We start from the raw sequence: 27,384 nt of genomic DNA on the forward strand, positions 1-27,384 counted from the left end.
AAAGTGGTAAAGATCTCAGTTACACAGTATTTTGAAGTGTGATTAACCTTACTAATCAAATGTTTTATTGTATTAATAACATTGGCTTTTAATTTTTATTTGCCTCAAAGCATAAGATTTCCATAAGAATTAAATACATGCCATTTTTACAGGCAACATTTAATGGATGGATCACTATTATGAATTCAGCAGTTGATTCTACTGATGTAAGTACAGTACAATCCTAGAACCATCCTTAAGGTTGGCTAAAGTCATTTTTGCAATTCAAGGACAGGACACAAGCAATAATTGAGTAATTAACATGATAATAGCAAATGCTTGTGCTAGACAGAAAGTTCATTCAGATTGACTATTTCATGAACAATGAACTCCTTCCAGAATTATATACAATGGTTGAGGCCCAGTAGGCACATTTGAAGATTATCATAACAATGATTAAACCAATGCAGTAAACTTTAAAATTCAAATAAAAGCAGTGATAACTCTTTACCAAAGAACAAAGAGGAAATACTGCCTCACTGTTGGATTTTCTTGTCCTAAAATGTTTTCTAAATCTTACGTTTTAAGAAGTCAGTGTCAATATTTTGCTATTTTCTCACTTTTTCACGTATTTTTTTTTTCAGAGCAGTTTTAGATCTACAACATTGGGAGGGAGTTACAGAGATTTCCCATATACCCTTACTCTCACAAATGCATAGCCTCCTCACTATTGATATCACTCACCACAATGCTATATTTTTTACCAAAGATAAACCTACACTAACACACCATGATCCCCAAAATTCACTCAGTGTTGTGCATTCTATGGGTTTGGACAAATGTGTAATAACATATACCCTTAGTTATAAGGGTATCACATAGAATATTTCACTGACCTAAAAATCCTCTGTGCTCTGCCTTATTTTGCTTATTTTTTTTTTTAATTTTTAGGTAGATATGCAACCTAATTTTGAAAACAACATCTATATGTATTGTTACTTTATTGACTTTATTATCATTGGATTATTTCTTCCTCTGAGTATGTTGATTGGTGATATTGTTGCCAATTTCCACAAGCATAAAATAAAGATAAGTATAAATATTCTTTCTCAATCAGTGCCCATGGGGGGAAAAATGTCCTGCTTCAAATAATTGGTTTTAGATTCAGCTTAATAGCATTTTTATCTGGTACTTATCTTTAAAAATTATTTATGTTCCTGCAGATTGAATATTGCTAAAATGTTTATCTTTACATTATTTTCTATATTCAAATAAGCACAGACAAGTTTAAACATTAAACATTACAACTGTTTCCATGTATGTGTTTGTAAATCATGACATGCTGAAAAATAGCATTGTTTTGCATCTGCACAAATATGTGAAGATGTTCAAGAAAAATAAACCACACTTTTTTATTCTTTGATGTACTCAAAGTGGTTCAAAATTGTACCCAGCAGAGACATCTTTGTCAGTTGAAATGGCTTTTTCTGCTAGAAGTAGAGGGTCATAAATCCTAATTAGGTGACCTAAATAGGAGTTCCTTGAAACAAATAAGAAAATTCAGAGGCAGAATTCAAAAACCCATATTCAGTATCATCTCCACATGAAGACTCCCTTCAGGGCTTCTGTTAATACAAATGCCTCAAATGTCATATAAATCCACTTATTTTAACCTCAGGGATCTACTTTCTATTAAGTGTAGAAATGCCTTCTAGTGAATCAAAGAAAAGAATAGTTTAATCTTGAACTTTTGTATTTAGCAAAGTCATCAATCTGGTGTAGAATCTGGTGAACAAACCATTCTGAGTCTGCACTAATTAGATGGGATTAGAGTACTTAGATGGGCTTAGAGGGACTGAAGCTAGTTAGCATGCATGCATGCAGAAGGATCAGTGGTCATTGGACTGTATACTTCAGCTTCTTAAGGATTTCAGCCCAATGGAATAACATTCTAGGATTTGCCCAGGGGCTTCAAATTGGTGAACCACGTCAACTTAAGTGACCCAGTCCTGACATCGGAGAAGGCAATGGCAACCCACTCCAGTACTCTTGCCTGGCAAATCGCATGGACGGAGGGGCCTGGTGGGCTGCAGTCCATGGGGTCGCTAGGAGTCGGACATGATTGACCGACTTCACTTTCACTTTTCACTTTAATGCATTGGAGAAGGAAATGGCAACCCACTCCAGTGTTCTTGCCTGGAGAATCCCAGGGACAGGGGAGCCTGGAGGGCTGCCGTCTATGGGGTCGCACAGAGTTGGACACGACTGAAGCGACTTAGAAGCAGCAGCAGCAGCAGTCCTGACGTGGGCAGTAACAATTCCTAACTCCTAGATTAAATGTTCACCTCTTATTCACTTTGCTTTTTCTATATAAGATACTGAAATTAACACTAGAAACACAAAATGAATAATTCCTAGAAGGTATTATCAAGGGTTGTAAGTACTAGGTGCTTTTGGAATAATAATGAAAAGATATCTTCTGATAGTATTTTGAAAATTAAGTAAACTGTGAACATATAAAAACAAGTATATGACCAGTTCTATTTTTTCTTGATTACTGAAAGGTACAAATCAAGTTCAGCTTTTGAGGTTAACTATTCTTAGTAACCTTTCCAGATATCCTCTGCTGTTTCTCTTTTGTCTCTAACAAGAGGTAGGTCCCAGTAACTAAAAAGTTAAAATAGGGTTGACTACCACAGCAAAATGCATCAAAATATAATTGAATATCCATCTTTTCCAGTGTATACTCTGTATTTTGTATGGATTTTTGTGCAGAAAGTCAGACATGTTTAAACATTAGATAGTTCATTGCAGTTAAGCATTCTTTAGAGGATTAAATCAATAATTGCCAAGCTTTAGAAAATGCATATTAATATAAGGTGAAGTGTGGATTAAATATGATTTTAGTATCTTTTTCTTTCATTGCTTTACCAGGGAGGCTCAAATATCTTTATAACAGTGAAACAGAAGAAACAGTATCGTGCACTGAAGAAGCTGATGTATGAAGACTCTCAACAACCAGTACCTCTCCCAGAAGTAAGGAAACATCTAGATTTTTTTAGCTTTCTGAAAAAGTTTCCTTTATATGTTCTGTATTACAAATGAAGATGTGTTTTTAAAATTCTTAACAATAAATGCTTTGACATAATTTTTTAAAAGTGTTCATTGACGCAGCTTTTCGTGGTCTTTTTGTTTATTTGCTTTGACTATATGCTGTAATTATAGTTTGGTAACATCTTCGTCTTCATGAATTCTACTATTTATGCTGGGAGGGAAGTTGTAAATCTAAAGACAATGTGTATAAATATCTTATTAATAAGAATATTACACCTTTTTCCTTTATACACAGAACAAGTTCCAACGATTCATCTTTGACTTGGTAACAAGTCGAGTTTTTAATATCATCATTATGACTCTCATATGTTTCCAAGCAATAACCATTATGATACAAAGTGAAGAACAGAGCCCAAAAATCGACACTGCTCTGTTTTGGATTAACTCGGTTTATGTTATGCTATATATTGGAGAATGTGTACTAAAGCTCATCGTTTTCCATTGTAACTATTTCACCAGTGGATGGAACATTTTTGACTTCATGGTGGTTGTTTTCTCTATTACAGGTAAGATTTTGTTTACTCAGATTTTCACTTGTAATAATATTAATTCAGTCAACCTCTTATAGTAATCATCTTCTGAGGTATAGTCTCTTAATAAACACAGGAGGTGGAGGACTCTTTATTTCCAGCAGGAATGCCTTGAAAAAAGTGAAAGTGTTAGTCCATCTGGGACACCAGGAGAGCCCCAACTTCCCCCAAGGAATACTGGAGTGGGTAGCCGTTCCTTTCTCCAAGGAATCTTCCTGACCCAGGGATCAAACTCAGGTCTCCCACATTGCGGACAGATTCTTTACCGTCTAAGTCACCAGGGAACGCCTTACATTTTTACATTTACATATGTACACATGCCTGAAAGATATATAACATACTGAAAAATACTTTCTGAGTTAATATATAGACTTTATTACACAGACCACCCGATAAATGCTTAATTATCCCTTCAGTATATCACATACATTATTTAAGATGACACCAGCAGGACCTTTATGTTTTAGTGTGATAGAACCTTTCGAACTCATTGTTTTCTTTCCTCTAATCTCTAAAATCATTTACTACTTTCACAATACTAGAGTTTTAGGCTTTTATGAAATGGTCACAAGTTTTCTCTTACTCTGGAGATCTCAGTCCTTTATTTAACAGATATATTTGATTATCCTCTTTGTGAATAGGTATTATGCTATATGCAAAGAATTCAGTAGCAAATGAGGTAGGCATAATTCCTGTATATACATAGTTTATAATCTATCAAAGGATACAGATAGGACATTTTAATGTGCTATTAAGGTATTGGTAAGGGAAGAAGCACAGGGTGCCACGGCAGCACAACAAAGTGAGATGCACATAATCAGTAAGTAGAGGTCAGAGAAAGCTTCACAGAAGAGGCAGAAAACTAATGGAGACCCACTGGTTAAGGAGGTAGCCAAGAATCTAGGATAAAAGTGTTCTAGGCAGAAAAGGCTTACTGTCTGCCTCCCATAAACACATACTAGAATGTTATCTCCATAAGAGTATGGACAATACCTCAGTGTTACTGTCAAGTACTATTCTGTGCAGTCAGTAGTGAAAATGTGGATAAACTTTCTGCCCAGTTGTACCTCCAGAAAATTAACTCGTTCAGCAGGTAATAGAGGCAGTGCAGGCAACACTGATAGACAGTAGCAAGAAGCTTCCTAGAAAAGTACATGAAGTCAGGAGAGAGCTGAAAGGAGGAAAACAGAGGAAAATGAAAGTAAGGAGCCATGTGGTTTGAAATGAGAGTGAGTAATTGAATCAGACATATAGAAGGAGAGGAAATTGCAGTCTGAGACAAAATGTTTAAATTTGAGATCTCAGAAGGTCAGCTATCCTGGGTTCAGAACATACTGATAGATAGGTATAACTAAAGTAAAATGATGGAGAGTCTTAAAGTTAACAAAGCCAAAGACTGAAAGATGGGTGCTGGTGGAATGGACAACACTGAGCCGTGTACTAAAGTCTGTAATGAATATGAATGAGGGGGAATGAACAGATCATAGAGCTAAGGAATGGTAGGAGATGGTATAGTTGAATGGCATGATCCACAAACTGTCAAAATTTTTTTCTTTATAAAATTAATGTGAAAGAGAAGTATCTGGAAATCACACTGGAAAGAAGGAAAGATGCTTGCTCGTTCCATCTTTCTACACTGAGAAATGTTGAGTGGGAAAGAATGAGCTGTCTGTGCTTGAGGGGAAGTAGTGTCCTCAAGACAGACAATTTTCTTCACTTCCTTTCTTATCTAAAATCTTAGTGAACAAGGAGTAAAGATGTGTTTACAATTAAAGAGGGAAACCTCCTGCATAATGTAAGAGTTTGGAAGATTGAAGAGAAATGAACATTTGAGTCAGAGTAGAAGGTTCACTCGGAGAAGTCAATGGCAACCCACTCCAGTATTCTTGCCTGGAGAATCCCAGGGACAGAGGAGCCTGTTCGGCTGCCGTCTATGGGGTAGCACAGAGTTGGACACGACTGACGCGACTTAGCAGCAGCAGCAGCAGAAGGTTCACTAAAGCACAATGGAGAGGGGGATATATGTAAGATATAACCATATCAACAGAAATGTGAGACACAATCCTTCCAGATTCAGCAAATATACCATCTCATTTAGAAGCTCCATAGGATTTTCCCCTTCTCCATCTTTTCAACTCAAAATGAACCACACTGTCTCCGTACTTCCAGAGAACTTTCCTTATGTTTTTTTTTTATGGTAATTATAATTTCACCTTGTTTTATAGTTATATGTCTCACTCTCATAGTTCTCTTTTCACCACAGCAGGAAAGAAAAATTCTAGACCGAAACTTGTTTATTCACATTTAAAGTTCCTAAGGGTCCATATGGTATTTATCAAGTTAATAAACCAAATTATAATCTATGAATCTGAATGCAAAGTATTTTTTCAATTATATTTATCAACTTGGTCTTTCTGCTTTGCATGATAATTAGTTTAAATGTCTACCTCTACTGTGTATATCATATGGTCTTTGAGGATAGAAGTCATGTCATTTATCTTTGCATATTTTCATGGTACCTTTATTAGGTATCCAGTAAAAGTTGATTTGAACTAAATTGCTGGGTCTAACTGCAATCAGAAAAAAAAAATATGACTACTGTCCTACATTATGGATATATGCCATCTGTGACTCCAGAAGTGTCTGATCCCTAATACCCTGGAAATTATGGTAGAAATAATTCTCATCCAAATCCTCATCCAAATTTGTTAGATGCTGAATATTGCCACTATTAGTATTTGGCTTAGCCAAACTTTCAATGTGTGCCAAATGTTATAGAGGAAGGATTAATTATCTGAACATGTAGAAAAAAACAAATGTAAAATAATTTATATTCCTCTAAATAATTGTATTGCCTGCTTTATTTTTTCCTACACCAAGGACTATTTCTGCCTCTGATGGTAGGATATTACCTTGTATCTCCTTCCCTTGTGCAACTGATACTTCTCTCACGGATCATCCACATTCTGCATCCTGAGAAAGGACTAAAGTTGTTCCATAATCTGCTGCTTCCTTTGATGCTGTCCCTCCCTGCCTTATTGAACATCAGTCTTCTCATCTTCCTGATTATGTTTATCTACGCCATCTTCGGAATGTACAATTTTGCCTATGTTAAAAAGGAAGCTGGAATTGACGATATGTCCAACTTTGAAACCTTTAGCAGCAGTATGCTCTGTCTTTTCCGAGTTACAATATTTGCTGGTTGGGATGGGATGCTCAATGCAGTTTTCAATAGTAAATGGTCTGACTGTGATCCTAATAAAATTAACCCTGGGACTCAGGTTAGAGGAGATTGTGGCAATCCCTTTCTTGGGATTATTTATTTTGTCAGTTACATCCTCTTAACTAGGCTGATCATTGTAAACATGTACATTGTTGTTGTCATGGAGTTTTTAAATATTGCTTCTAAAAAAAAAGCCAAGACATTGAGTGAGGAAGATTTTAGGAAATTCTTTCAGGTATGGAAGAGGTTCGATCCTGAGAGAACCCAGTACATAGACTCTAGCAAGCTTTCAGACTTTGCAGCTGCTCTTGATCCTCCTCTTTTCATGGCAAAACCCAACAAGGGCCAGCTTGTTGCCATGGACCTTCCCATGGCTGTTGGAGACAGAATTCATTGCCTTGACGTCTTACTTGCTTTAACAAAGAGAGTTTTGGGTAAAGATCTGAGCATGGAGAAAGTTCTTTCAGAGATGGAATCAGGATTGACATTAGCTAACACTTTTAAGATCACATATGAGCCAATTACAACTACTCTGAAACGAAAACAAGAGGTAGTCTCAGCAACCATCATTCAGCGTGCTTACAAAAGCTACCGTTTGAGGCAGAATGACAAAAATACTTCAGATACTCATATGATAGATGGTGACAGGGAAGTTCAAGCTATCAAAGAAGATTCCTATATTGATAAAGCTGAGGGAGTGTCAATACTTCAAAGCCAGATATAATCCCTCCTACTTCCTTTTCACCTTTTTTACATGTCCCCCAAATGTTAAAAGTTTAAGAAAGTAAAGATTTCACTTAATAATCAACTGGTTTATAACCCATGAAAGATTAGCTTGTGCTCACAAGATCCCATGTCCAACTTACATTTACCCCTAAATATTCAATCTAACCAAGACAACCCCTTAATATTACTGCAGAGTTAATTAGGTTAAAATTGTTGTTTAATATTCCAATACTTGGTTTCTCTATATGGCTTATATGGTATGTACTTCTTCTTGAACAAGAAGGAAATAATGGCAGAAATTAGTAGGAAAAGGAACTTCTTTATATGTTTTATGTCTACTTTAACTTGATGAGATTAAAGTCACCACTAATAGGACTTAATTACAAATAAACAAGTACTTTCTTAAAGTGGTGTTTTAAAAAATAATACAGTGCTACAGGCCACTGAATCATAAACTAGCCTAGACAGATACCAGTCAGGGGAAAGGAAATTGCAGTTCTTAGAAGTGCCTTTGAGATCAATCAGAGAGACTCTTGGGCTGCTGATCCAAACCATTTTGGAAAAATATTGATTAGAGCCCAGATTTTGTTTTTGATTGTTTTGTTTTTATTTTACATTTGGTCTGGGAGTTAGTTATTTCATTGCTCTTGGGTTCCCAGTTTCTCATCTCTTTGGCCAGTTTCAGTTAAGGACCAGCTCTTTTAAGAGAACAGGTTCCTAGAACATAAAGGGAACTAAATTTATGGCTTACATTTTCAAATTTTTCTCATTTCTCCTTAGAAAATAGTAATCACTTTAACTACTTTTCACGGCACTTCATTTTCTTTATATATAACTTTAAGAAAGAAATGAATCACTAAAACCGTGTGGACTCTGAACTAGGAGATCAAAATGTGAGTTTGTTAGTGGTAGTGTTTTATAACATTAGTGTATGCAAGTTAAGTTTTCCTTTCTCATTTATTTTTCCAAATTTTTTGTCTTACTTTTATTTCATCACATACATAATACTCTGTAAAATACTTTCTGTTTGAAAAACTTTAAAATACTAAGCATTAATTTTCACTAGTAAAATTAATTTTAAAGATAGGCACAAATAGTTGTTTTCATGTAATAAAATTTAGTCACAGGCATCTCTATAGTTTGGGATTCTGTTGTTTACTCCATTGTCTTAAGACTGATTTCTTTGTGCCTACAAAGTGCTAAAGGATTCAAAAAGAAAATATGTACACTGTTGGCTTAATGACAAGTTTTAAATATGTTGTATGGCATTCAATATTACTTAAATATCGGTAATTATATTTTACTATGAGTGCATGATCTTGATTGAGCCTTAACTATTATAATCTATTTCTGCTCCTCAGAAATGTATTAACCTGACCAAGATGCCTTTGGGGGATTCCCTAAGCAAATGTAATTTCAGGGTTCTGTTTCTTACTATAAGTGTTCCTTTCCTCTCTCCTCCCATTCTCCATCATGTGATGGGGACCAGTGAGGAGTCAGTGTTAATTTGGTGACATGGTAACAGATGGTGCTTTGTTTAAGCTTTTCAGTTTTCTATTTCTTGGAAAAGCTTTATTGTGGAAACTGCTTCAGGTACTTAAACTGAATCTTAACTTGCTTCTGTAAAATCCATAAAGACTATGAACTGATTTTGGTTTGAAAGTTATGTCTTTTAATTATAAATCATGTTTGCCACCAACCTTCCAAAAACTATGTAAAGAATTATTTTTAGCAAATCTTACAATATTGTACTTTTTAGATATTAAAGAAACAGTAAATACTACTTGTTAACTATGTAAGCTTTGGTTCTTTTTCTTTGGTAAATTAGTTTGGCACTTTGTACAATAAGAACTGTTTAAGATGAGCTGTAAATTAAATCTTATTCACTTAGACTTTACCTGAAAATATGGAAAATAGGATCTCATTTTCTTTTTGTGCTAAAATTCTGATAGCATAGACTGTCTCATATATACCATCAAACCAGTCTGTTCACGTTTCCAATAATGTGCATTCATACATGCTAAGTCGTGTCATACTCTGTGCAACCCTGTGCCAGGTTCCTCTGTCCTTGGGATTCTCCAGGCAAGAGTACTGGAGTGGGTTGCCATGCCCTTCTCCAGGGGATCTTCCCAACCCAGGGATCTTACCCATGTCTTTTATGTCTCCTACATTGGCACATGGGTGTTTTATCATTAGCTCTACCTGGGAAACCCTTCCAAGTAGCATTCAGTTCAGTTCCGTTGCTAAGTCATGTCTGACTCTTTGCAATCCCATGGACTGAAGCATGCCAGGCTTCCCTATCCATCATCAACTCCTGGAGCTTGCTCAAACTCATGTCTATCGAGTCAGTGATGCCATCCAACCATCTCATTCTCTGCCATTCCCTTCTCTTCCTGCCTTCAATCTTTCCCAGCATCAGGGTCTTTTTCAGTGAGTCAGTTCTTCACATCAAATGGCCTAAGTATTGGAGCTTCAGCTTCAACATCAGTCCTTCCAATAAATATTCAGGACTGATTTCCTTTAGGATTGACTAGTTTGATCTCACTGCAGTCCAAGGGACTCTTAAGAATCTTCTCCAACACCATAGTTCAAAAGCATTAATTCTTTGGTACTCAGCTTTCTTTATGGTCCAAATCTCACCTCCATACATGACTAGTGGAAAAACCATAGCTTTGATTAGTCAGCCCTTTGCCAGTAAAGTAATGTCTCTTCTTTTTAATATGCTGTCTAAGTTGGTCATAATTTTCTTCCAAGGAGCAAGCATCTTAATTTCATGGCTGCAGTCACCAATTGCAGTGATTTTGGAGTCCAAGAAAATAAAGTCTGTCACTGTTTCCATTGTTTCCCCAACTATTTCCCATGAAGTGATGGTACCGTATGCCATGATCTTAGTTGTTTGAATGTTGAGTTTTAAGTCAGCTTTTTCACTTTCCTCCTTCACTTTCATCAAGAGGCTTTTTAGTTCCTCTTCATTTTCTGCCATAAGGATGATGTCATCTGCATATCTGGGGTTATTGATATTTCTCTTGGCAGTCTTGATTCCAGCTTGTGTTTCATCCAGCCTGGCACCTTGCATGATGTACTCTGCATATAAGTTAAATAAGCGGGGTGACAATATACAGCCTTGATGTACTCCTTTCCCAATTTGGAACCAGTTCGTTGGTCCATTTCTGGTTCTAACTGTTGCTTCTTGACCTGCATACAGATTTCTCAGGAGGCAGATAAGGTAGTCTGGTATTCCCATCTCTTTCAGAATTTTCCACAGTTTGTTGTGATCCACAGAGTCAAAGGTTTTAGTGCAGTCAATGAAGCAGAAGTAGATGTTCTTCTAGAATTCTCTTGCTTTTACTATAATCCAGTGGATGTTGGACAATTGATCTCTGGTTTCTCTGCATTTTCTAAATACAGCTTGAACATCTGGAAGTTCTCTGTTCATGTACTGTTGAAGCCTAGCTTGGAGAATTTTGAGCATTACTTTGCTAGCATGTGAGATGAGTGCAATCATGTGGTAGGTTGAACATTCTTTGGCATTGCTTTTCTTTGGGATGGGAATGAAAAGTGACCCTTTCCAGTCCTGTGGCCACTGCTAAGTTTTCCAAATATGCTGGCGTATTAAGTGCAGCACTTTAACAGCATCATCTTTTAGGATTTGAAATAGCTCAGCTGGAATTCTATCACCTCCACTGCTGCTGCTAAGTCACTTCAGTCGTGTCTGACTCTGTGTGACCCCATAGACGGCAGCCCACCAGCCTCCCTTGTCCCTGGGATTCTCCAGGCAAGAACACTGCTCTTTATATTGATGTTTCCTAAGGCCTACTTGACTTTGCACTCCAAGATGTCTGACTCTAGTTGAGTGACCCAAGTAGTGTATTTAGGTACAAAAACCAAGTTAAAATACAGACTCTCTGACCAAGAACTTGTCATTTAGGTGGGAGAACAGACCATTAATAAAATGATATCTAAAAGTTGGTATATGTGACAGCTCAGAGTATTAATGGAAGTAAATGTACCACAGCTACTGAATTAATGATCACCATAGGACTTGATCTGGCCTTTGACCACACACTAGCAGTATGCACGCAATTAGGAAAAAAAAAATATTTTCACATGTTTCAGCCCAATTCTTCCTCTCTTGCTTCAACTCCCAATTACTTGAAGTTCTTCTGTTCAGAAAATCTCAACTTTGCTGCCAAAACCCAGCCTGAGCACTTGAAAATCCATCATCAAGCATACTGAATCTAACTTTCTCAAAGCTTACAGTCCTTCCAGTGGAAACAGAGATAGCAGACTCCTTTCCAAATGGGCACTATACTCTGTTATGCTGAAGAGCAAAACTGCAGAAAATTCAAGGCACAAGAGTAAATACTGTTCAACAAATTCCTTTTACTAAGTGAAAGCTTTAGATAAAAGTTTACTTTATAACTAGATCTCTTCATTAAGTAGACTCTGAGTATATTACAAGTGACTATTAGCTCCTCAAACATATTCTCCCATTCTTATATGGTAATAACATTCCTGATTCTTAGCTAGATACATGGCCTTCTGGAATAAATACTGTATAATCTTTTTTTTTTTTTTTTTTTCGGTTCAGGCTGGCCATGTAACCAAATTCTGTCCTTTTTAACTTTCTTTCCACTGACTGGACCTGGATGAAGAGGCAGGCCATCTGTTATGAAACAAGGAAGGTCAAAAATCAGTGAATGATAAGCAATAAGATAGAAGAGCCTGGTTTAGGTAATCATATTCAATGATAAAACTATAATCATATTTCATGATTAAAGCAGGCAACTGTCAGATCACATTGTATCTTCTTTTCCTAAATATGAAGAAAAATAAGAACCCCTGAAGTATGACCCAAATCTCTTTTTAAAATTTGCAAAGGTTCAAATCTTTTTTTAAAAAATTCACACCATATTCTTTAGAGTTCAAACCAGAAAAATTATTATGCAGTAGAGAGCGTATCACTCTAATATAAAATCCTATTTTAATTTGCTCTTCATTAGCCATATGGGTGTTACAGAAAGTAGTTTCCAACCATATATTGACTTTTACTTTTTACTTAGTATGAACTTCACTGGTGGTTCAGATGGTAAAGAGTCTGCTGGTAAGGAGACCCAGGTTCAATCCCTGGGCTGGGAAGATCCCCTGGGATGATTCAGCGATTCTAGGAGAAGGGAATGGCTACTCACTCCAGTATTCTTGCCTGGAGAATCCCATGGAGAGAGGAGCCTAGTGGGCTACAGCTCATGGAGTCGCAAAGAGTTGGACATGACTGAGTGACTAACACTCTTCAAAAAACCCAAAAACTGAACTGGAAGGAAACTATCCTAAACCTATAAAATAATGCAATGTGAAGTAGAAATGCCTTTTTGATCATTGGGTGCATCATACTGTTTCAGTACATGAAAGAGCTATGTTTTTTTGTTGCATAATTATTTCTGCATCACTGACTCAATGGACATGAGCTTGGACAGGCTCCAGGAGATAATGGAGGACAGGGAAACCTGGCATGCTGCTGGCCATGGGGTTGCAAACAGTTGGACACAACTGAGTGACTGAACAACAACAATTATTTCTTTCTGATGGTTTATCAGTCATGCTTCACAGTTTTGGTGAAGGAAAGTATTTGTTTTCTTGACTGGGTGAAGCTTTCAGATCAAGGAGAAGCACTGACATATTTAGGACATGTAAGACTGAAGTAGTAGCATCAGTTTGATTAAAGAAGATGTGTTGATTTATTTGCTCTTTACATCACAGTGACTAAGAATCATCTGTAAGATGTCTGTTGTTCTCCTGAACCTTAAATTATTAAACATATTTCCCTGTCCTCACATAGCTTTCTGCAGAAGAAAATACTGCATCCTTCCAGTGAGCACAAAGATTCTACTGCAGTGCAATGCAAGCAAAACCAGCCAAGGTCTGCTGGGGATCTCTGCTGCTGCAGCATTTGATATACACAGGAAAGGTCTCATGAATAATACACAGTTATAAACAGGTGGCCATATCAAGATCTCTTCACTTAATGCTATTCCCAAACACACTCCAAAGAAAGTAATTGGATACCTTCATTCACGATTGATCTGTACAGGAAGAAAGTATGATTAAAAGCTTGTAAGACATCGATTGCATGTGCATTAGCTTGAATTGGCCTGCATTATTATCTACTGAAACTCCACACAAATCATAGCAATAATCAGAATTGTAGTGCTAAACAGAAATATAAAATGTTTTAAAACAGTGAGTATGTAAATCCAGAACAATTCATTCACTGTAGAGTATGTTCAGAAGCAAAGACAGCTTATCACGAGGCCACCTTATAATTAGACAAGTGCTCACGAGGCGGTGTTGAGTGCTGATGGAGCGCCAATGGAACAACTTGTAGGATATGAGTCCACTCTATTCCATTTTCTTAACACCAATGACAAGAAATGTCAGGAGGCTCTAAGCACCTTCCTGGAACAGCCATCATTAATCTCCAATACGATCACATTACCTTTTTTTTATTTTAGATGAAAAAAAATAGTGAGCACTTTTTATTTTTGCCTGATAACAGACTTATGCTAAACCTACAATATAACAGCCTTTGTACATTCACCTCAATCTGCCAGAATTATTAACACAATTGATTGCTGCTCTAGAAGGACGACCCTCAAGGCCAAGTCATATATTACAGGCATAAACCTCTCAACTCTGTACACAAATCTTCTTTAACAAGAAGATGGAAATGTGATACACTATCCTAACTAGACTGTAAATGATTATTATAGTAAGCCTTTATAGGTATTTGTAAGACAGAACTAAAATAATCTCCGTATGTTTTTATTTGTTTTATATTGCTTTATCTCAGTGGTTCTTATGTTATCAATAAGTCCTATAGAATATTACTTGCATCTGACTAATTTCCTCTGAAATTATAGAGTAATTCAGCTAGGTGATCTGGAGATTCTATATTGTTGGCTGTGGTAGAGCTTTGGTTATATCATTATTCCGTCATGGTTATGTTCTCCATATCTTAGTTACTTCTACTTATCTGTGTTGGTTTAATGCATGAAAATTGAATATGCTAATGTGGAAGAGAAAAAAATCAAATTCTAAGCTGTTACTAATGTGAGATGCAATCATTGGGGGTGGGGGAGAGGAATTTATTTAAGATTATTTAAAATTAAAGTCAGGATCTTCTGTTTACATTTACAAAAGATTGATGTGGGAATTGCCATCTCACTGTAAATAACTAGAAAACATGAGAAAATGTGTGAAACAAATATTTGTAGACATCAATCATAGTGAGCACAATATTATGAAATCTGAGAGAATGGGTCCTGGGACAATTAAGTTTCAGGATCTCCAACCTTTATTAAAGGCTGGTCTAGACCTGACTTAAATACACTTCAATGCAAGCCTCAAAAAAGACTAAACAAGTCCGAAAGGAATTTAAGTATTGCCATACGTAAGCAATACAATAAAATATGGCACTCAGTAATGTATAATTCACAATGTCCAATATCCAAAACTTTCAGATAATGGAAGAAGCAGGAAAATGTGGCCCTTAAGCAGAAGTAAAGAGAAGCAGGTTCAGTTTTGATATTAATTATGAAATAAGAGACCAGGATGTTAAAGTAGGTATTTTGAATATCATAGCTATGGACAAGGTTATAAAGGAACACATGAATTAATAAGGAGAGAAATTGAAAGTGTAAAAATTATACAAGTAAAGTCCTAGGGATAAATAAAAATCATCTGAAATGAAAAATAAACCAGATGGATTCAACTGCAGATTAGAAATTGCAAAAGAGATCAGTGAACTTGAAAATGTGGAATAAAAACTATGCAAATTTAACAGAAAGAAAAAAAATTACAGAGATTTAGTGACCTATGGGCCAATAACTAGCAATCTTATATGTGTATAATCTTGCCAAAATAAAGATGAACACTTTTTTAATCATTTTACTTTTTTCCTGTGCTGAGTCTTCGTTACTGTGCAGACTTTTCTCTAGTTGCAGCAAGCAGGGGCCTCTCTTTGCTGGAGTGTGCAGGATTCTCATTAAGGTGGCTTCTCTTGTGTGGGGCACAGCTGTGGATGCAAGGGCTTCAGTAGTTGTGGCATGTGGCTCAGTAGTTGCAGTTCCCAGGCCCTAGAGCACAGGCTCAATAGTTGTGGTGCATGGGCTTAGTTGCCCCATGGCATGCAGGGTCTTCCCAGACCAAGGATAGAACTCATGTCCCTGCATTGGCAGGCTGACTCATCACCATTGAGACAGCAGGGAAGCCCAAGAAGCCCACCAAGTCCAAGCCCACCATTTAAGCCCCCTCTTAAGACAAACACCAGTAGTGCTGTACTACAAGGTCAAAGGAAGTTCTTCAGGTGGAAAGCAAATATTAGATTGAAACGTGGATTTAAACAATGTCGTGAAGAGCACTAGAAATTGTAAACGTGGATAAATATGGAAGACATATTTCTCATCTTTAATAGTTTTTAAGTTGGCTGTATAAAGCAAAGGTAATGCATATTGTTTATAATTTGTTTGTAATACATGTATAAAAAAGCATAACAACACAGTTGTACACTGGAATAGGTTTTATACCGTATACATGAAATGGTATGTTATTTGAAATTAGACCATAATAAGTTCAAGAAACACATTCAAAATTGTAGAATAGCCATTTAAAAATATTTTAAAAAAAAACAGAAAGTTAATAAGCCAAAGAGAGGAATATAATGGAAACTTTAAAGTACTAAAATAATTTTTAAAAGAAGGAACACTTGAAAACGAACCAAAAAATAACAGATGAAATAAATAGAAAGCAAATAGTGGATAGCAAGATGATTGATGTAAATATCAATAACTGCTGTTTAGTCGTCCAGTCATGTCTGACTCTTTTGCAACCCCACGGATAGGGATTTTCCAGGAAAGAATACTGGAGTACGTTGCCATTTCCTACTCCAGGGGATCTTCCCAACCCAGGGATCAAACAGCATCTCCTACATTGGCAGGTGGATTCTTAACCACTGAGCCACCAGGGAAACACATACACTTGATATGATGCAGCAAAAAATGTACATTACCTCTGTGATCTTCCTCTTCAAATCCTATAACCCTTGTTCAAATCCTATAATCCTTGTTCAATCATTGGAGAAACAAAAACAAATTCCAACTGAGGGGCATCTGGCAGAATTGCTGCCTAGTACTATTCAAAATTGTGCAGGTCATCAAAAACAGTGGAAGTCTGGGAGACTATCACAGAAGACATGACAGGTATATGCAGTGTGTTATCCTGGATGGGATTTTGGAACTGAAAATGAACATCAGGTAAAAACTAAGGAAGTCTGAATAAAATATGGACTTTAGTTAATGATTATCTCTCAATATTAGTTCAATAATTATAACAAATAGCATGTTAAATTAAGAAACTAGTAATTAGAGGGACAGGGTGAGATATATGGAAACTTCTCATTTTTTTCCTATAAATCTAAAATTGTTCAGAAGATTTTAAAATATAAAAATATATTTTTTAATTTAAAATATATTATAAATTTATGTATATATGAATCTAAGACAAATTACTGTATTAAGTATTTAGCTCTAAAGATAAAAGTAAAAGAACAGAGTAAAAACAAATCTAATTTTAAAGTAAATAAAAACCACAAAACATATATAAAAACAAAAATAACTCCATAAAATTTGCTCTTAAAAATAATTTTAAGACTATATATAAAAAAGAAACAAATACTAGATATATATCCTCTGCTGCTGCTAAGTTGCTTCAGTCGTATCCGACTCTGAACAACCCCATAGACAGCAGCCCACTAGGCTCCTCTCTCTCTGGGATTCTGCAGGCAAGAGTACTGGAGTGGGTTGCCATTGCCTTCTCCAATGCATGAAAGTGAAAAGTGAAAGTGAAGTCGCTCAGTCATGCCTGGCTCGTAGGGACCCCATGGACTAGAGCCTACTAGGCTCCTCTGTCCATGGGATTTTCAAGGCAAGAGTACTGGAGTGGGTTGCCATTGCCTTCTCCAATGTATATCCTCAGAGATGTACAGATAAAGAAAATATTAGAGCTAGGTTGAAACAGCAAAACATACACACAAACAAATGCTAATAAAAAGGAAGGTTAGCAATATTAACATTAGACAATAAAAAATATATGATAAAAAGCTTTAATAGAGATGAACAAGGATGCTACTTAAATGATTAAAAAAAAAAAAAAAACAGACATGCAAAAATCTAGGAATAAAACCACCATACGACTGAGCAATCCCACTCCTAGGATTCCCATACCCTGAGGAAACCAAAACTGAAAAAGGCACATGTATCCCAATATTCATTGCAGCACTATTTACAATAGCTAGAATATGAAAGCAACCTAGATGTTCACTGACAAATGAATTGATAAAGAAGTTGTGGTACATACACACCATGGAATATTACTCAGCCATAAAAAGGAAAGCATTTGAGTCAGTTCTACAAGGTAGATGAACCTAGAGCCTATTATACTGAGTAAAGTAAGTCAAAGAGAAAGATAAATTTGTATACTAACGCATATATATAGAATCTAGAAAAATGGTAGTGAAGAATTTATTTGCAGGAGAAACATTCAGAAAATGAAGAGCATGGCATCCAGTCCCATCACTTCATGGGAAATAGATGGGGAAACAGTGGAAACAGTGTCAGACTTTATTTTTCTGGGTTCCAAAATTACTGCAGATGGTGACTGCAGCCATGAAATTAAAAGACACTTACTCCTTGGAAGGAAAGTTATGACCAACCTAGATAGCATATTCAAAAGCAGAGACATTACTTTGCCAACAAAGGTTCGTCTAGTCAAGGCTATGGTTTTTCCTGTGGTCATGTATGGATGTGAGAGTTGGACTGTGAAGAAGGCTGAGCGCCAAAGAATTGATGCTTTTGAACTGTGGTGTTGGAGAAGACTCTTGAGAGTCCCTTGGACTGCAAGGAGATCCAAGGGACTGAAGATACATTCTGAAGGAGATCAACCCTGGGATTTCTTTGGAAGGAATGATGCTAAAGCTGAAACTCCAGTACTTTGGCCACCTCATGCGAAGAGTTGACTCATTGGAAAAGACTCTGATGCTGGGAGGGATTGGGGGCAAGGGGAGAAGGGGACACCAGAGGATGAGGTGCCTGGGTGGCATCACTGACTCGATGGATGTGAGTCTGAGTGAACTCCGGGAGTTGGTGATGGACAGGGAGGCCTGGCGTGGTGTGGTTCAAGGGGTCGCAAAGAGTTGGACACGACTGAGCGACTGATCTGATCTGATCTGATCTGATTGGAGAAACAGACACAGAGAATAGACTTATGGACATGGGGAGAGGGGAGGAGAAGGTGAGATGTATGGAAAGAGTAACGTGGAAACTTACATTACCGTATGTAAAATAGATAGCCAATGGGAATTTGCTGTATGGCTCAGGAAACTCAAATAGGGGCTCTCTATCAACCTAGAGGGGTGGAATGGGGAGGGAGATGGGAGGGAGGTTCAAAAGGGAGGGGATATATGTATACCTATGACTGATTCAGGTTGAGGTTTGACAGAAAACAACAAAATTCTGTAAAGCAATTATCCTTCAATTAAAAAATAAATAAATTTAAAATAAAAAAGCATAAACCTAATAAAGTGGGATTCAAATTAGAGGTGCAAAAAGTAATAGAATTATAAAAAAGAGTTATATATTCATACAAGGACATACTTTATCACTTCTTCGAGAAATATATTATGCAAAAAAACTAGTAATAATTTAGAAGACTTGAAGATCACTATTAATGAATTGATCTAACCTGCACATAAAAAATAAAAAATATACAATCTTTTCAAAAACATGATCATTTACAAAATTGAAATTGGTAACAAATAATGAACAAGAACATATTAGAGAAATTTCTAAGAACTATTAAGTCATTTTTCAAAAAAGAATAAATGAATAAGTATGTTGATGGAAAGCCTCAATATTAAAAAAAAATGCAAACTCTCCTAAAGCTAATATAATTCAAATTAATGTTTTTTCTTCATATTACTGTTCTTGTTGGAATTTGGCAAGCTGATTACAAAATTAATGTGGAAGAGAAGTTGTCCAAGCATGGTGAAGACAGTTATGAAAAAAAAAAAGAATGAATAAGTAGTGCCATCATCTTTCCAGATATAAAAAACAGCAACACTTTTCTTCTTTCCTTTCTCCCTCCTTGTTCTTCTGCCCTCACCACTTTATTTTTCACATTCTAGCCTTCCTCAGTTTCTCCTGCTCTCCCTGTTTCTTCCTTCCTTCCTCCCTTCTTTCTTTCTTACTTATTTATGTAACTTAATCCCATAATGGAAAGAGAAGCCTCAGCCAAGATATTGGAAAACAATGTTCTGTCTAGTGACTTCTCACACACTTCTGGCTTACATTATAATTTCAGGAATACCTTATCCTCATAAGTAGTCAATATTCTTTGGCTGAGCCATCAGATATATCCTAATGAAGGAATATCTTTGAAATAATTCTTCTCAGATAGTGAGATGGATTCCAAATTGAATTCTAGTAAAATAGATGAAATAATATTTAGTAAAATAGTACCAATCAGGGGATTATCATAATATTAGTGCTTTATATATTATAAATTAGCATTTATAATTAACATTATAAATCAATGTAAATTTTTGTATAATTTTAATAAATCACAGGATATCTCACTTTATTAAATACTGATCTTACTCTTAATTCTGATTATGACTTTCTTTTATTCAGTCTATAGATATATAGATAATATAAAAGAGAGATATACTAGAGACAGCAGATTTTTTAGTGTAATTTTACCAACCAAATTAGCCACAGAAAAATTATAAGAAAAAATGTTTCAACTATATTTGTACTGAACATTTTAGTGCTTACAATAATATAGCATTCATAAAAGCCATTTTATGCATAATGCCATAAATTTCACTCCTTCCCTCAAAGGTGATGAATAACAATACTAATAATAGTGGCAATCATTTGTTGAATGGTGACAATAAGCCAAGCTCTCAATCCTGAGCATTTTATACATATTACCTTCTTACAAAGTTTCAGCGGATGGAAATTATTCTTGTCCTCATTTTACAGATGACTCTTAGGCTGGTATATGCTAGAGATATGATTCAAATCTATGTAATCAGACTCTACTACACTTAACCACTTCTAAGTAAAAACAGTGAAATGTCTATTTGGTTTTCTTAAATCAGGAAAAACTTATATTTGTATAGATGTTGATTTGTAACCCATACTGTTCTAGAATGGGAGTTAAGGTAACTTTCAAAATTACTTATATTGTAGATTGTATTTCTGGTCCCAATTTTTCACTCTTCCCTATATCTATGCCCTTTACTATGTGGTGTTACAGTTTATCTCACAAAAGAGTGAGATATGCTCATTTCTCCATCCTTGAATCTGAGCTTTATCATGTGATTTGCTTTGGCCTTTGCACACCAGTTCTGAGCACAGGCTGCAAGAGATCTTACATGTTTCTGCTTCTGTGTCATGTGCCTGATAACATGAAACCTGCCTCAGTGAGCCTGCAGATGATGAAAGATCTATTCTGCAAAACTGAGTTGTCCAAAGTGTCCCAGCTGAAGCCAATCTAGGTCAGTCTAGGTTAGTTACTTCTGGTCAACCTCCAGATGTGTAAGCCCAGTCCAGACAATTAGGGCCACCCATCCAATCACTGAATCAACCACCTAAGAATTGATGCTTTTGAACTATGCTATTGGAGAAGACTCTTGAGAGTCCCTTCGACAGCAAGGAGATCCAACCAGTCCATCCTAAAGGAAATCAGTCCTGAATATTCATTGGAATGACTGATGCTGAAGCTGAAACTCCAATACTTTGGCCATCTGATCCAAAGAATTGACTCATTTGAAAAGACCCTGATGCTGGCAATGATTCAAGGTGGGAGGAGAAGGGGATGACAGAGGATGAGATGGTTGCATAACATCACAGACTCGATGGACAGGAGTTTGAGCAAGCTCTGGGAGTTGGTGATGAACAGGGAGGCCTGGCATGCTCCAGTCTATGGGGTCACAAAGAGTTGGACACAACTGAGCAACTGAACTAAACTGAACTGATCCAATCCCTGTGGCAATAAATGCCAATTATTGTATGTCATTGAGATTTTTGTGGCTGCAGATTATGCATTATTATTATGGCCATAAATAACTGCCAGAATATAAATTTCAATGAGCAGAGATTGTGAGTGCTCACCTTATTCTAGATGCTAGAGCTACAGTAGTTATTTAAACAGACAAGGTCCTTGCTCTTTGCAGAGATTACATTCATACAAGGACACAGATTTTTTAAAATGTGTACAAGATACTTTCAGATAGTGAAAGGTACATGAAGAAAATCAAACCAGATGGTATAACCGAGACTGACTAGGAAACAGAAGATGTGAGGCATAGAATGTGATCAGGGAAGGAAACATTTTGGAGTGACATCACTATTGATTTCAGAAGGGACATTTGGGCTGGTAACAAGGAGTCAGCCATGCTAAGATCTGAAGGAAGATCATTTTAGGCAGAGGAAACAACCAGTGCTAAGTCAAACTCCAGGCTTGTGTTGAGAGTTGAATTTTGTCCTGCATAAAGACATGTTCAAGTCCTAACTCCCAGTACCTATGAATGTGGCTTTATGTAAAAAGGGTCTTTGCAGATGCCATCAAGTTGAGATGACTGGTACTTTTATAAGAAGAGGGAAATTTGGAAATTTGGACAGAGACAGACACACTCAAGGAGAGTGCTTCATGAAAACAGAGACCAATTCAAGCATTTAGAGACCAAAAAAAAAAAAAACCCCACCACGAACTGTCAACAATGACCAAAAACCAAGAGAAAGGCATGGAAAACTAGATTCTTCCTTAAGATCTTCTAGAAGGAATCAACACTGCCTACACCTTACTTTTAGATATCTGGTCTCTAGAACTATGCGAGAAAAAAAAAAAATTTTTTTTAAGGCAATCTGCTGTTTGCAGTACTTTATCACAGTAGCCCTAGGAAAGGAATACTGCTCAGAAAAAATTCAGTGGATTATAAGACCTGAAAGAAGACTCAGGAGCTACAATATGGTGGATGAGGATGTTAAGTGTAGAATTTGAATTGGGAGAGACTCAAGGATTCCAATATTTAGGGAAATGAGTTATTTTTTAGTTTTAAAAGCAAGGAAAGAAGGGAATGAAACTAAAAGAAAACAAGGGAAGGAAAGATATAATGAAACCAGCAATAAATTTAAGTAGGCAAGTATTCATTTCATGGGTTCCCTGTACTTGTTAGAAATGCATTATGAATATTGTCTTAAATTTTCTATCATCCTGTGCAGAGAGAAACTCATAAATCAAAGTTCTCTTAAGATAACACCAATCTGGTTGCCAATCACAAACAAGATAAAGTCTAAGTTCCTTGGCATGTCATGGGACTTTTTATTTGTGATTTCTGCTTATCTTTTCCATTTGACTTTCATTCATTCCCTTCCTCACTGTTGTTTGTTCAGTTGCTAAGTCATGTCTGACTCTTTGTGACCCCATGAACTGCAGCACAGGGTAGGACAGGCTTCCCCGTCCTTCACTGTTTCTGGGAGTCTGCTCATACTCATGTCCATTGAGTTGGGGATGCCATCCAACCATCTCATCCTCTGTCACCCGCCTCTCCTGCCCTCAGCCTTTCCCAGGACCAGAGTCTTTTCCAATGAGTTGGCTCTTTGCTTCAGTTGGCCAAAGTATTGGAGTTTCAGCTTCAGTATCATATATGAAAGTACTCAGATTGTCATAATTTCAATGCACCATTATTTCTGCCTTCCATGTTTGCACATGCTATTTGGTAAAATATTTAATCACCATCAGCCCCACATTCACTTACCAGTTTCTTCATCATTACATTCATTCGTTTAACATTTGAACTTCTTCTCTGTACCAGGCATCTTTAGCGTTAAGGTATAGTAATAAATAGAGTGTTTCCCTGGTGATTCAGGGATAAAGAATCCACCTGCCAATGCAGGAGACACAGGTTCGATTTCTGGGTCAGGAAGATCCCTTGGAGAAGGAAATGACAACCGCTCCAGTATTCTTGTCTGGGAAATCTAATGGATAGAGAAGCCTGGTGGGCTTCACTTTCTGGAGTTGCAAAGAGTTGGGCACAACTTTGAGACAAAACAACAAATAACAACAATAAATAGGATATATATATATATTCCTTTTTTTCCCATAGAGCTACGGTCTAGCAGGCTAGGCTGAAAAATAGAAGATCAATTAAAATTGTGTCAAATGTAATGAAAGAAAAGTACAAAGCATAAGGCAGGGAGAACCTGACCCAGGCTTAGAAGTTGAGAATTGGCTTCAAATTGAGAAATAATGGTTGAAAAGAATTATCAACACAAAGAATGAGGGCGCCTGTCCAGTCAGAGAAAGCTGCATGGTCAAAGGCCATAGAAATGAAAAGAAGTATTTCATGTTCCAACTATCTGAAATAAACTGCTTCTCCTTTCTATCTCTCTTTCTTTCTTTGTACCTCCCCACTCCTGTTTCTTCCTCCTCCCCTTCTTCTTTCTCCCTCTTCTTCTCCTCCCTACCTCTTTGGTTGTTGATTTTTATTTCCACTCAAAAGAGGTGGTATAGCATCATTTATTATTTGTGTAGAAAATTATTTAAGATATGCCCCTAGTCTCCTTATCTGTTCAATAGGAACAGTAAAAATCCTTAACACTTGGATTGTATTGAGGATTGAATGTGATTGTGTGCCAATTGCCTCAAAAACTGAGCTATTGCTCTATTTATTCATCTATTTGTCCTTGAGCATTAACTATTAGTTTTATGTGACAAACCTAGCCATAAGCGCTTTATATAGACAAAAGGATAGAGAGCGAAGGGATTGTTACAAGAATGTAAAAGAAAATAAGTCAAAGTGCAGCCATTATGTTGCTCATTCCTGAGCACTATAATGTCCTTGCCAACCCAGATTAATGATACAGATCATTTTCCAAATATGTATAATTTGGGAGATTTCCAAAAAACTGTAGGGTAGATCATTAAAAGCTACAATTAGCCAGTGGCCATCATTTCAGCCTTCTGTCACCATCCTCTTCCTTCCCCAGTTCCCATGAGGCTGATGCTTTATGATAACAACCCTCAATGTGGGCTAGTGGCCTAAGAGATCAGAAAAAACATTTATATCAATTGGATCTCAGTTTACAGTTCTCTGATGGTCTGGTTCAAATATATATTTTAGGGGTGTCCATAAATCAGAAGCACATACAGTGGCTGAATATTAGGACAGTATCCCCTTTCTTTCAACAATGCTTTTGAATTACAGAATGTAATACATTCTCTGGTAAGAACCTGAAGTGAAAATCATCTGTACTTATGAAGTCCAGATCTTTTGGGCATCATTTGAGTTGGGGAAGACACTCCATGTTTTTAATCATACCACAAAGTCTATGCAGCCATGAAATTAAAAGATGCTTACTCCTTGGGAGAAAAGTTATGACCAACCTAGACAGCATATTAAAAAGCAGAGACATTACTTTGCCAACAAAGGTCTGTCTAGTCAAGGCTATGGTTTTTCCAGTAGTCAGGTATGGATGTGAGAGTTGGACTATAAAGAAAGCTGAGTGCCGAAGAATTGATGCTTTTGAACTGTGGTTTTGGAGACGACTCTTGAGAGTCCCTTGGCCTGCAAGAAGATCAAACCAGTCAATCCTAAAGGAGATCAGTCCTGAATATTCATTGGAAGGACTGATGCTAAAGCTGAAACTCCAATACTTTGGTGACCTGATACGAAGAACTGACTCATCTGAAAAGACCCTGATGCTGGGAAAGATTGAGGGCAGGAGGAGAAGGGGACGACAGAGGATGAGATGGCTGGATGGCATCACTGACTCGATGGACGTGAGTTTGAGTGAACTCCGGGAGTTGGTGATGGACAGGGAGGCATGGCGTGCTGTGATTCATGGGGTCGCAAAGAGTCGGACATGACTGAGTAACTGAACTGAACTGAACAAAGTCTATGGTAAGGAATAATATAAATACTAACAGACTCTCCAAACAAGAGGTTGTCACTGTTGGCCCATGATTGATACAAATTCATTAGGCATTTTCACCTGTCCTCAACTTCTGACTTCTCTATAATGGGGATCAAAACCTCCAGTCTACACTCTCATTGTAGGCAGATATATATCTGGCTTGAAGGGATCTGCAGTCTCCAAAGCTCTTTTACCTCCAATTCACTCCCTAGTCTCCAATGCTTTGAATCTCTGACTTTCAAGGAAAAGTCAGAAATACTGCCAGATGACAGAGACTGGAAAATATTTTCTTTAAACTCTCAGTTTCCCCATAACAATATAACAGGGAAGTTGGCTCCACTTTCCTTAACATTTCTGTGCAATACTGACTCTTTTGAGACAGAGGAATCAGACATAAAGAGCAGTGTGGAGGTTCACTGGGAAGTCATCTCAGGAATTATAGCTGAGCAGAAATAAAGGAAGACTAGTTGGGCAAAAGAAATTGGATTTTAGTGAAGTTGCAGCAGCAGCCTCAGTCAACATAGGGCACTTACTACCCTATATCCAGGCAAAGTGGCTGGGTCTATGTACCCTTCCATTAACCAGTCATTGGAATATGGGCTGCCTCTGGAGAGGGGCCACACCTTGAGTTAGGCTTCTTCCTTCATTCAAGGATAACTCCCGTATAGGACCACAGCTATAAGCCATGAGGAACCCATACATCTTCTGATTTCAGGGATTAGTTTATTTTTCCTGGGGGATGGGAAACATGCCACAACATCCACCATGTGGAGACATTGTGATACACTGGATGGGATATACTGGGTATTTGTTTAGTTCTCTTCTCTGTGTTTTGTTGCCAAATGTGGATCCCTAAAGTGACAAGCATAGAGAAGGAAATGGCAACCCCCTCCAGTATTCTTGCCTAGAGAATCTTGTGGACAGAGGAGCCCTGTGGGCTGCTGTCCATGGGGTCGCACAAAGTTGAACACGACTGAAGTGACTTAACATGCATGCATACATTGGAGAAGGAAATGGCAACCCACTCCAGTATTCTTGCCTGGAGAATCCCAGGGACAGAGGAGCCTGGTGGGTTGCCGTCTTTGGGGTCGCACAGAGTCGGACATGACTGAAGCGACTTAGCAGCAGCAGCAGCCTCAGCAGCAAAGTGACAAGCATAAGTCAAGAAAATAATTATGAGCGAAGTGAGATTGCCAAATAAAATTGAGTTGTGTGTGACTCCTATCAAAAACACTTTTTTTGAGATTATGTTCTGTGTACTCCTTTGGTGTTAAATATAGGTTTTAAATATCATATTTGGGATTTTTAAAAATGACAATACTATGTTGAGTCCACACATCCAGTTTTCTTCCTGAACACTTCCGCCTGGATGTCCCCCAGCATCTCTTAGTCATCTAATTCTCACATTAAGTCTATTCCTTTTATTCCTCTTTTGGAGAGTAGCCGAGGGTTATTAATAATATCAACATTGTCATCTATTGCCACTCATTTCAAAAACTTTTGATCTATCCTAAATATCTCAATCTTTTCTCCTGTCTGAATTCAATAAATATGTATTTTTTAAAAAAAATTCTACTTAAAGGAAAAAAAAAAGCAAACAAGTTCTGACTATACTGCTCCATTTTTACTTCATTAGTTTCTTTAGGTCTTTATTTTTTCTCCTCTGTATGATTATTCAGACCAATCTTTCCAGTGTTGCCAGAGTAATGTGTATTTTTCTTTTTTAATATAAGTTGTGTTTCTACAAATCAAATATGCTGATGATAATTCATATTTTCAA

The 27,384-nt window shown here is 36.9% G+C and overlaps 1 protein-coding gene across 1 annotated transcript in view; it reads left to right on the forward strand.

Moving 5' to 3' along the window:
* The window catches only part of SCN7A (sodium voltage-gated channel alpha subunit 7), an 80,704-nt gene extending 71,333 nt beyond the window's left edge, over nt 1–9,371 (forward strand). Inside the window, exons 21-25 of the mRNA XM_061436276.1 lie at nt 153–206; nt 931–1,068; nt 2,911–3,015; nt 3,329–3,599; nt 6,504–9,371. Coding sequence (XP_061292260.1) covers nt 153–206; nt 931–1,068; nt 2,911–3,015; nt 3,329–3,599; nt 6,504–7,570 — 1,635 coding nt within the window. The 3' untranslated portion in view covers nt 7,571–9,371. The remainder of the gene's footprint in view (nt 1–152; nt 207–930; nt 1,069–2,910; nt 3,016–3,328; nt 3,600–6,503) is intronic.
* The last annotated feature ends 18,013 nt before the right edge of the window (nt 9,372–27,384 follow it).

Source organism: Bos javanicus, chromosome 2 (assembly GCF_032452875.1).
Source record: "Bos javanicus breed banteng chromosome 2, ARS-OSU_banteng_1.0, whole genome shotgun sequence".
NCBI lineage: Eukaryota > Metazoa > Chordata > Mammalia > Artiodactyla > Bovidae > Bos > Bos javanicus.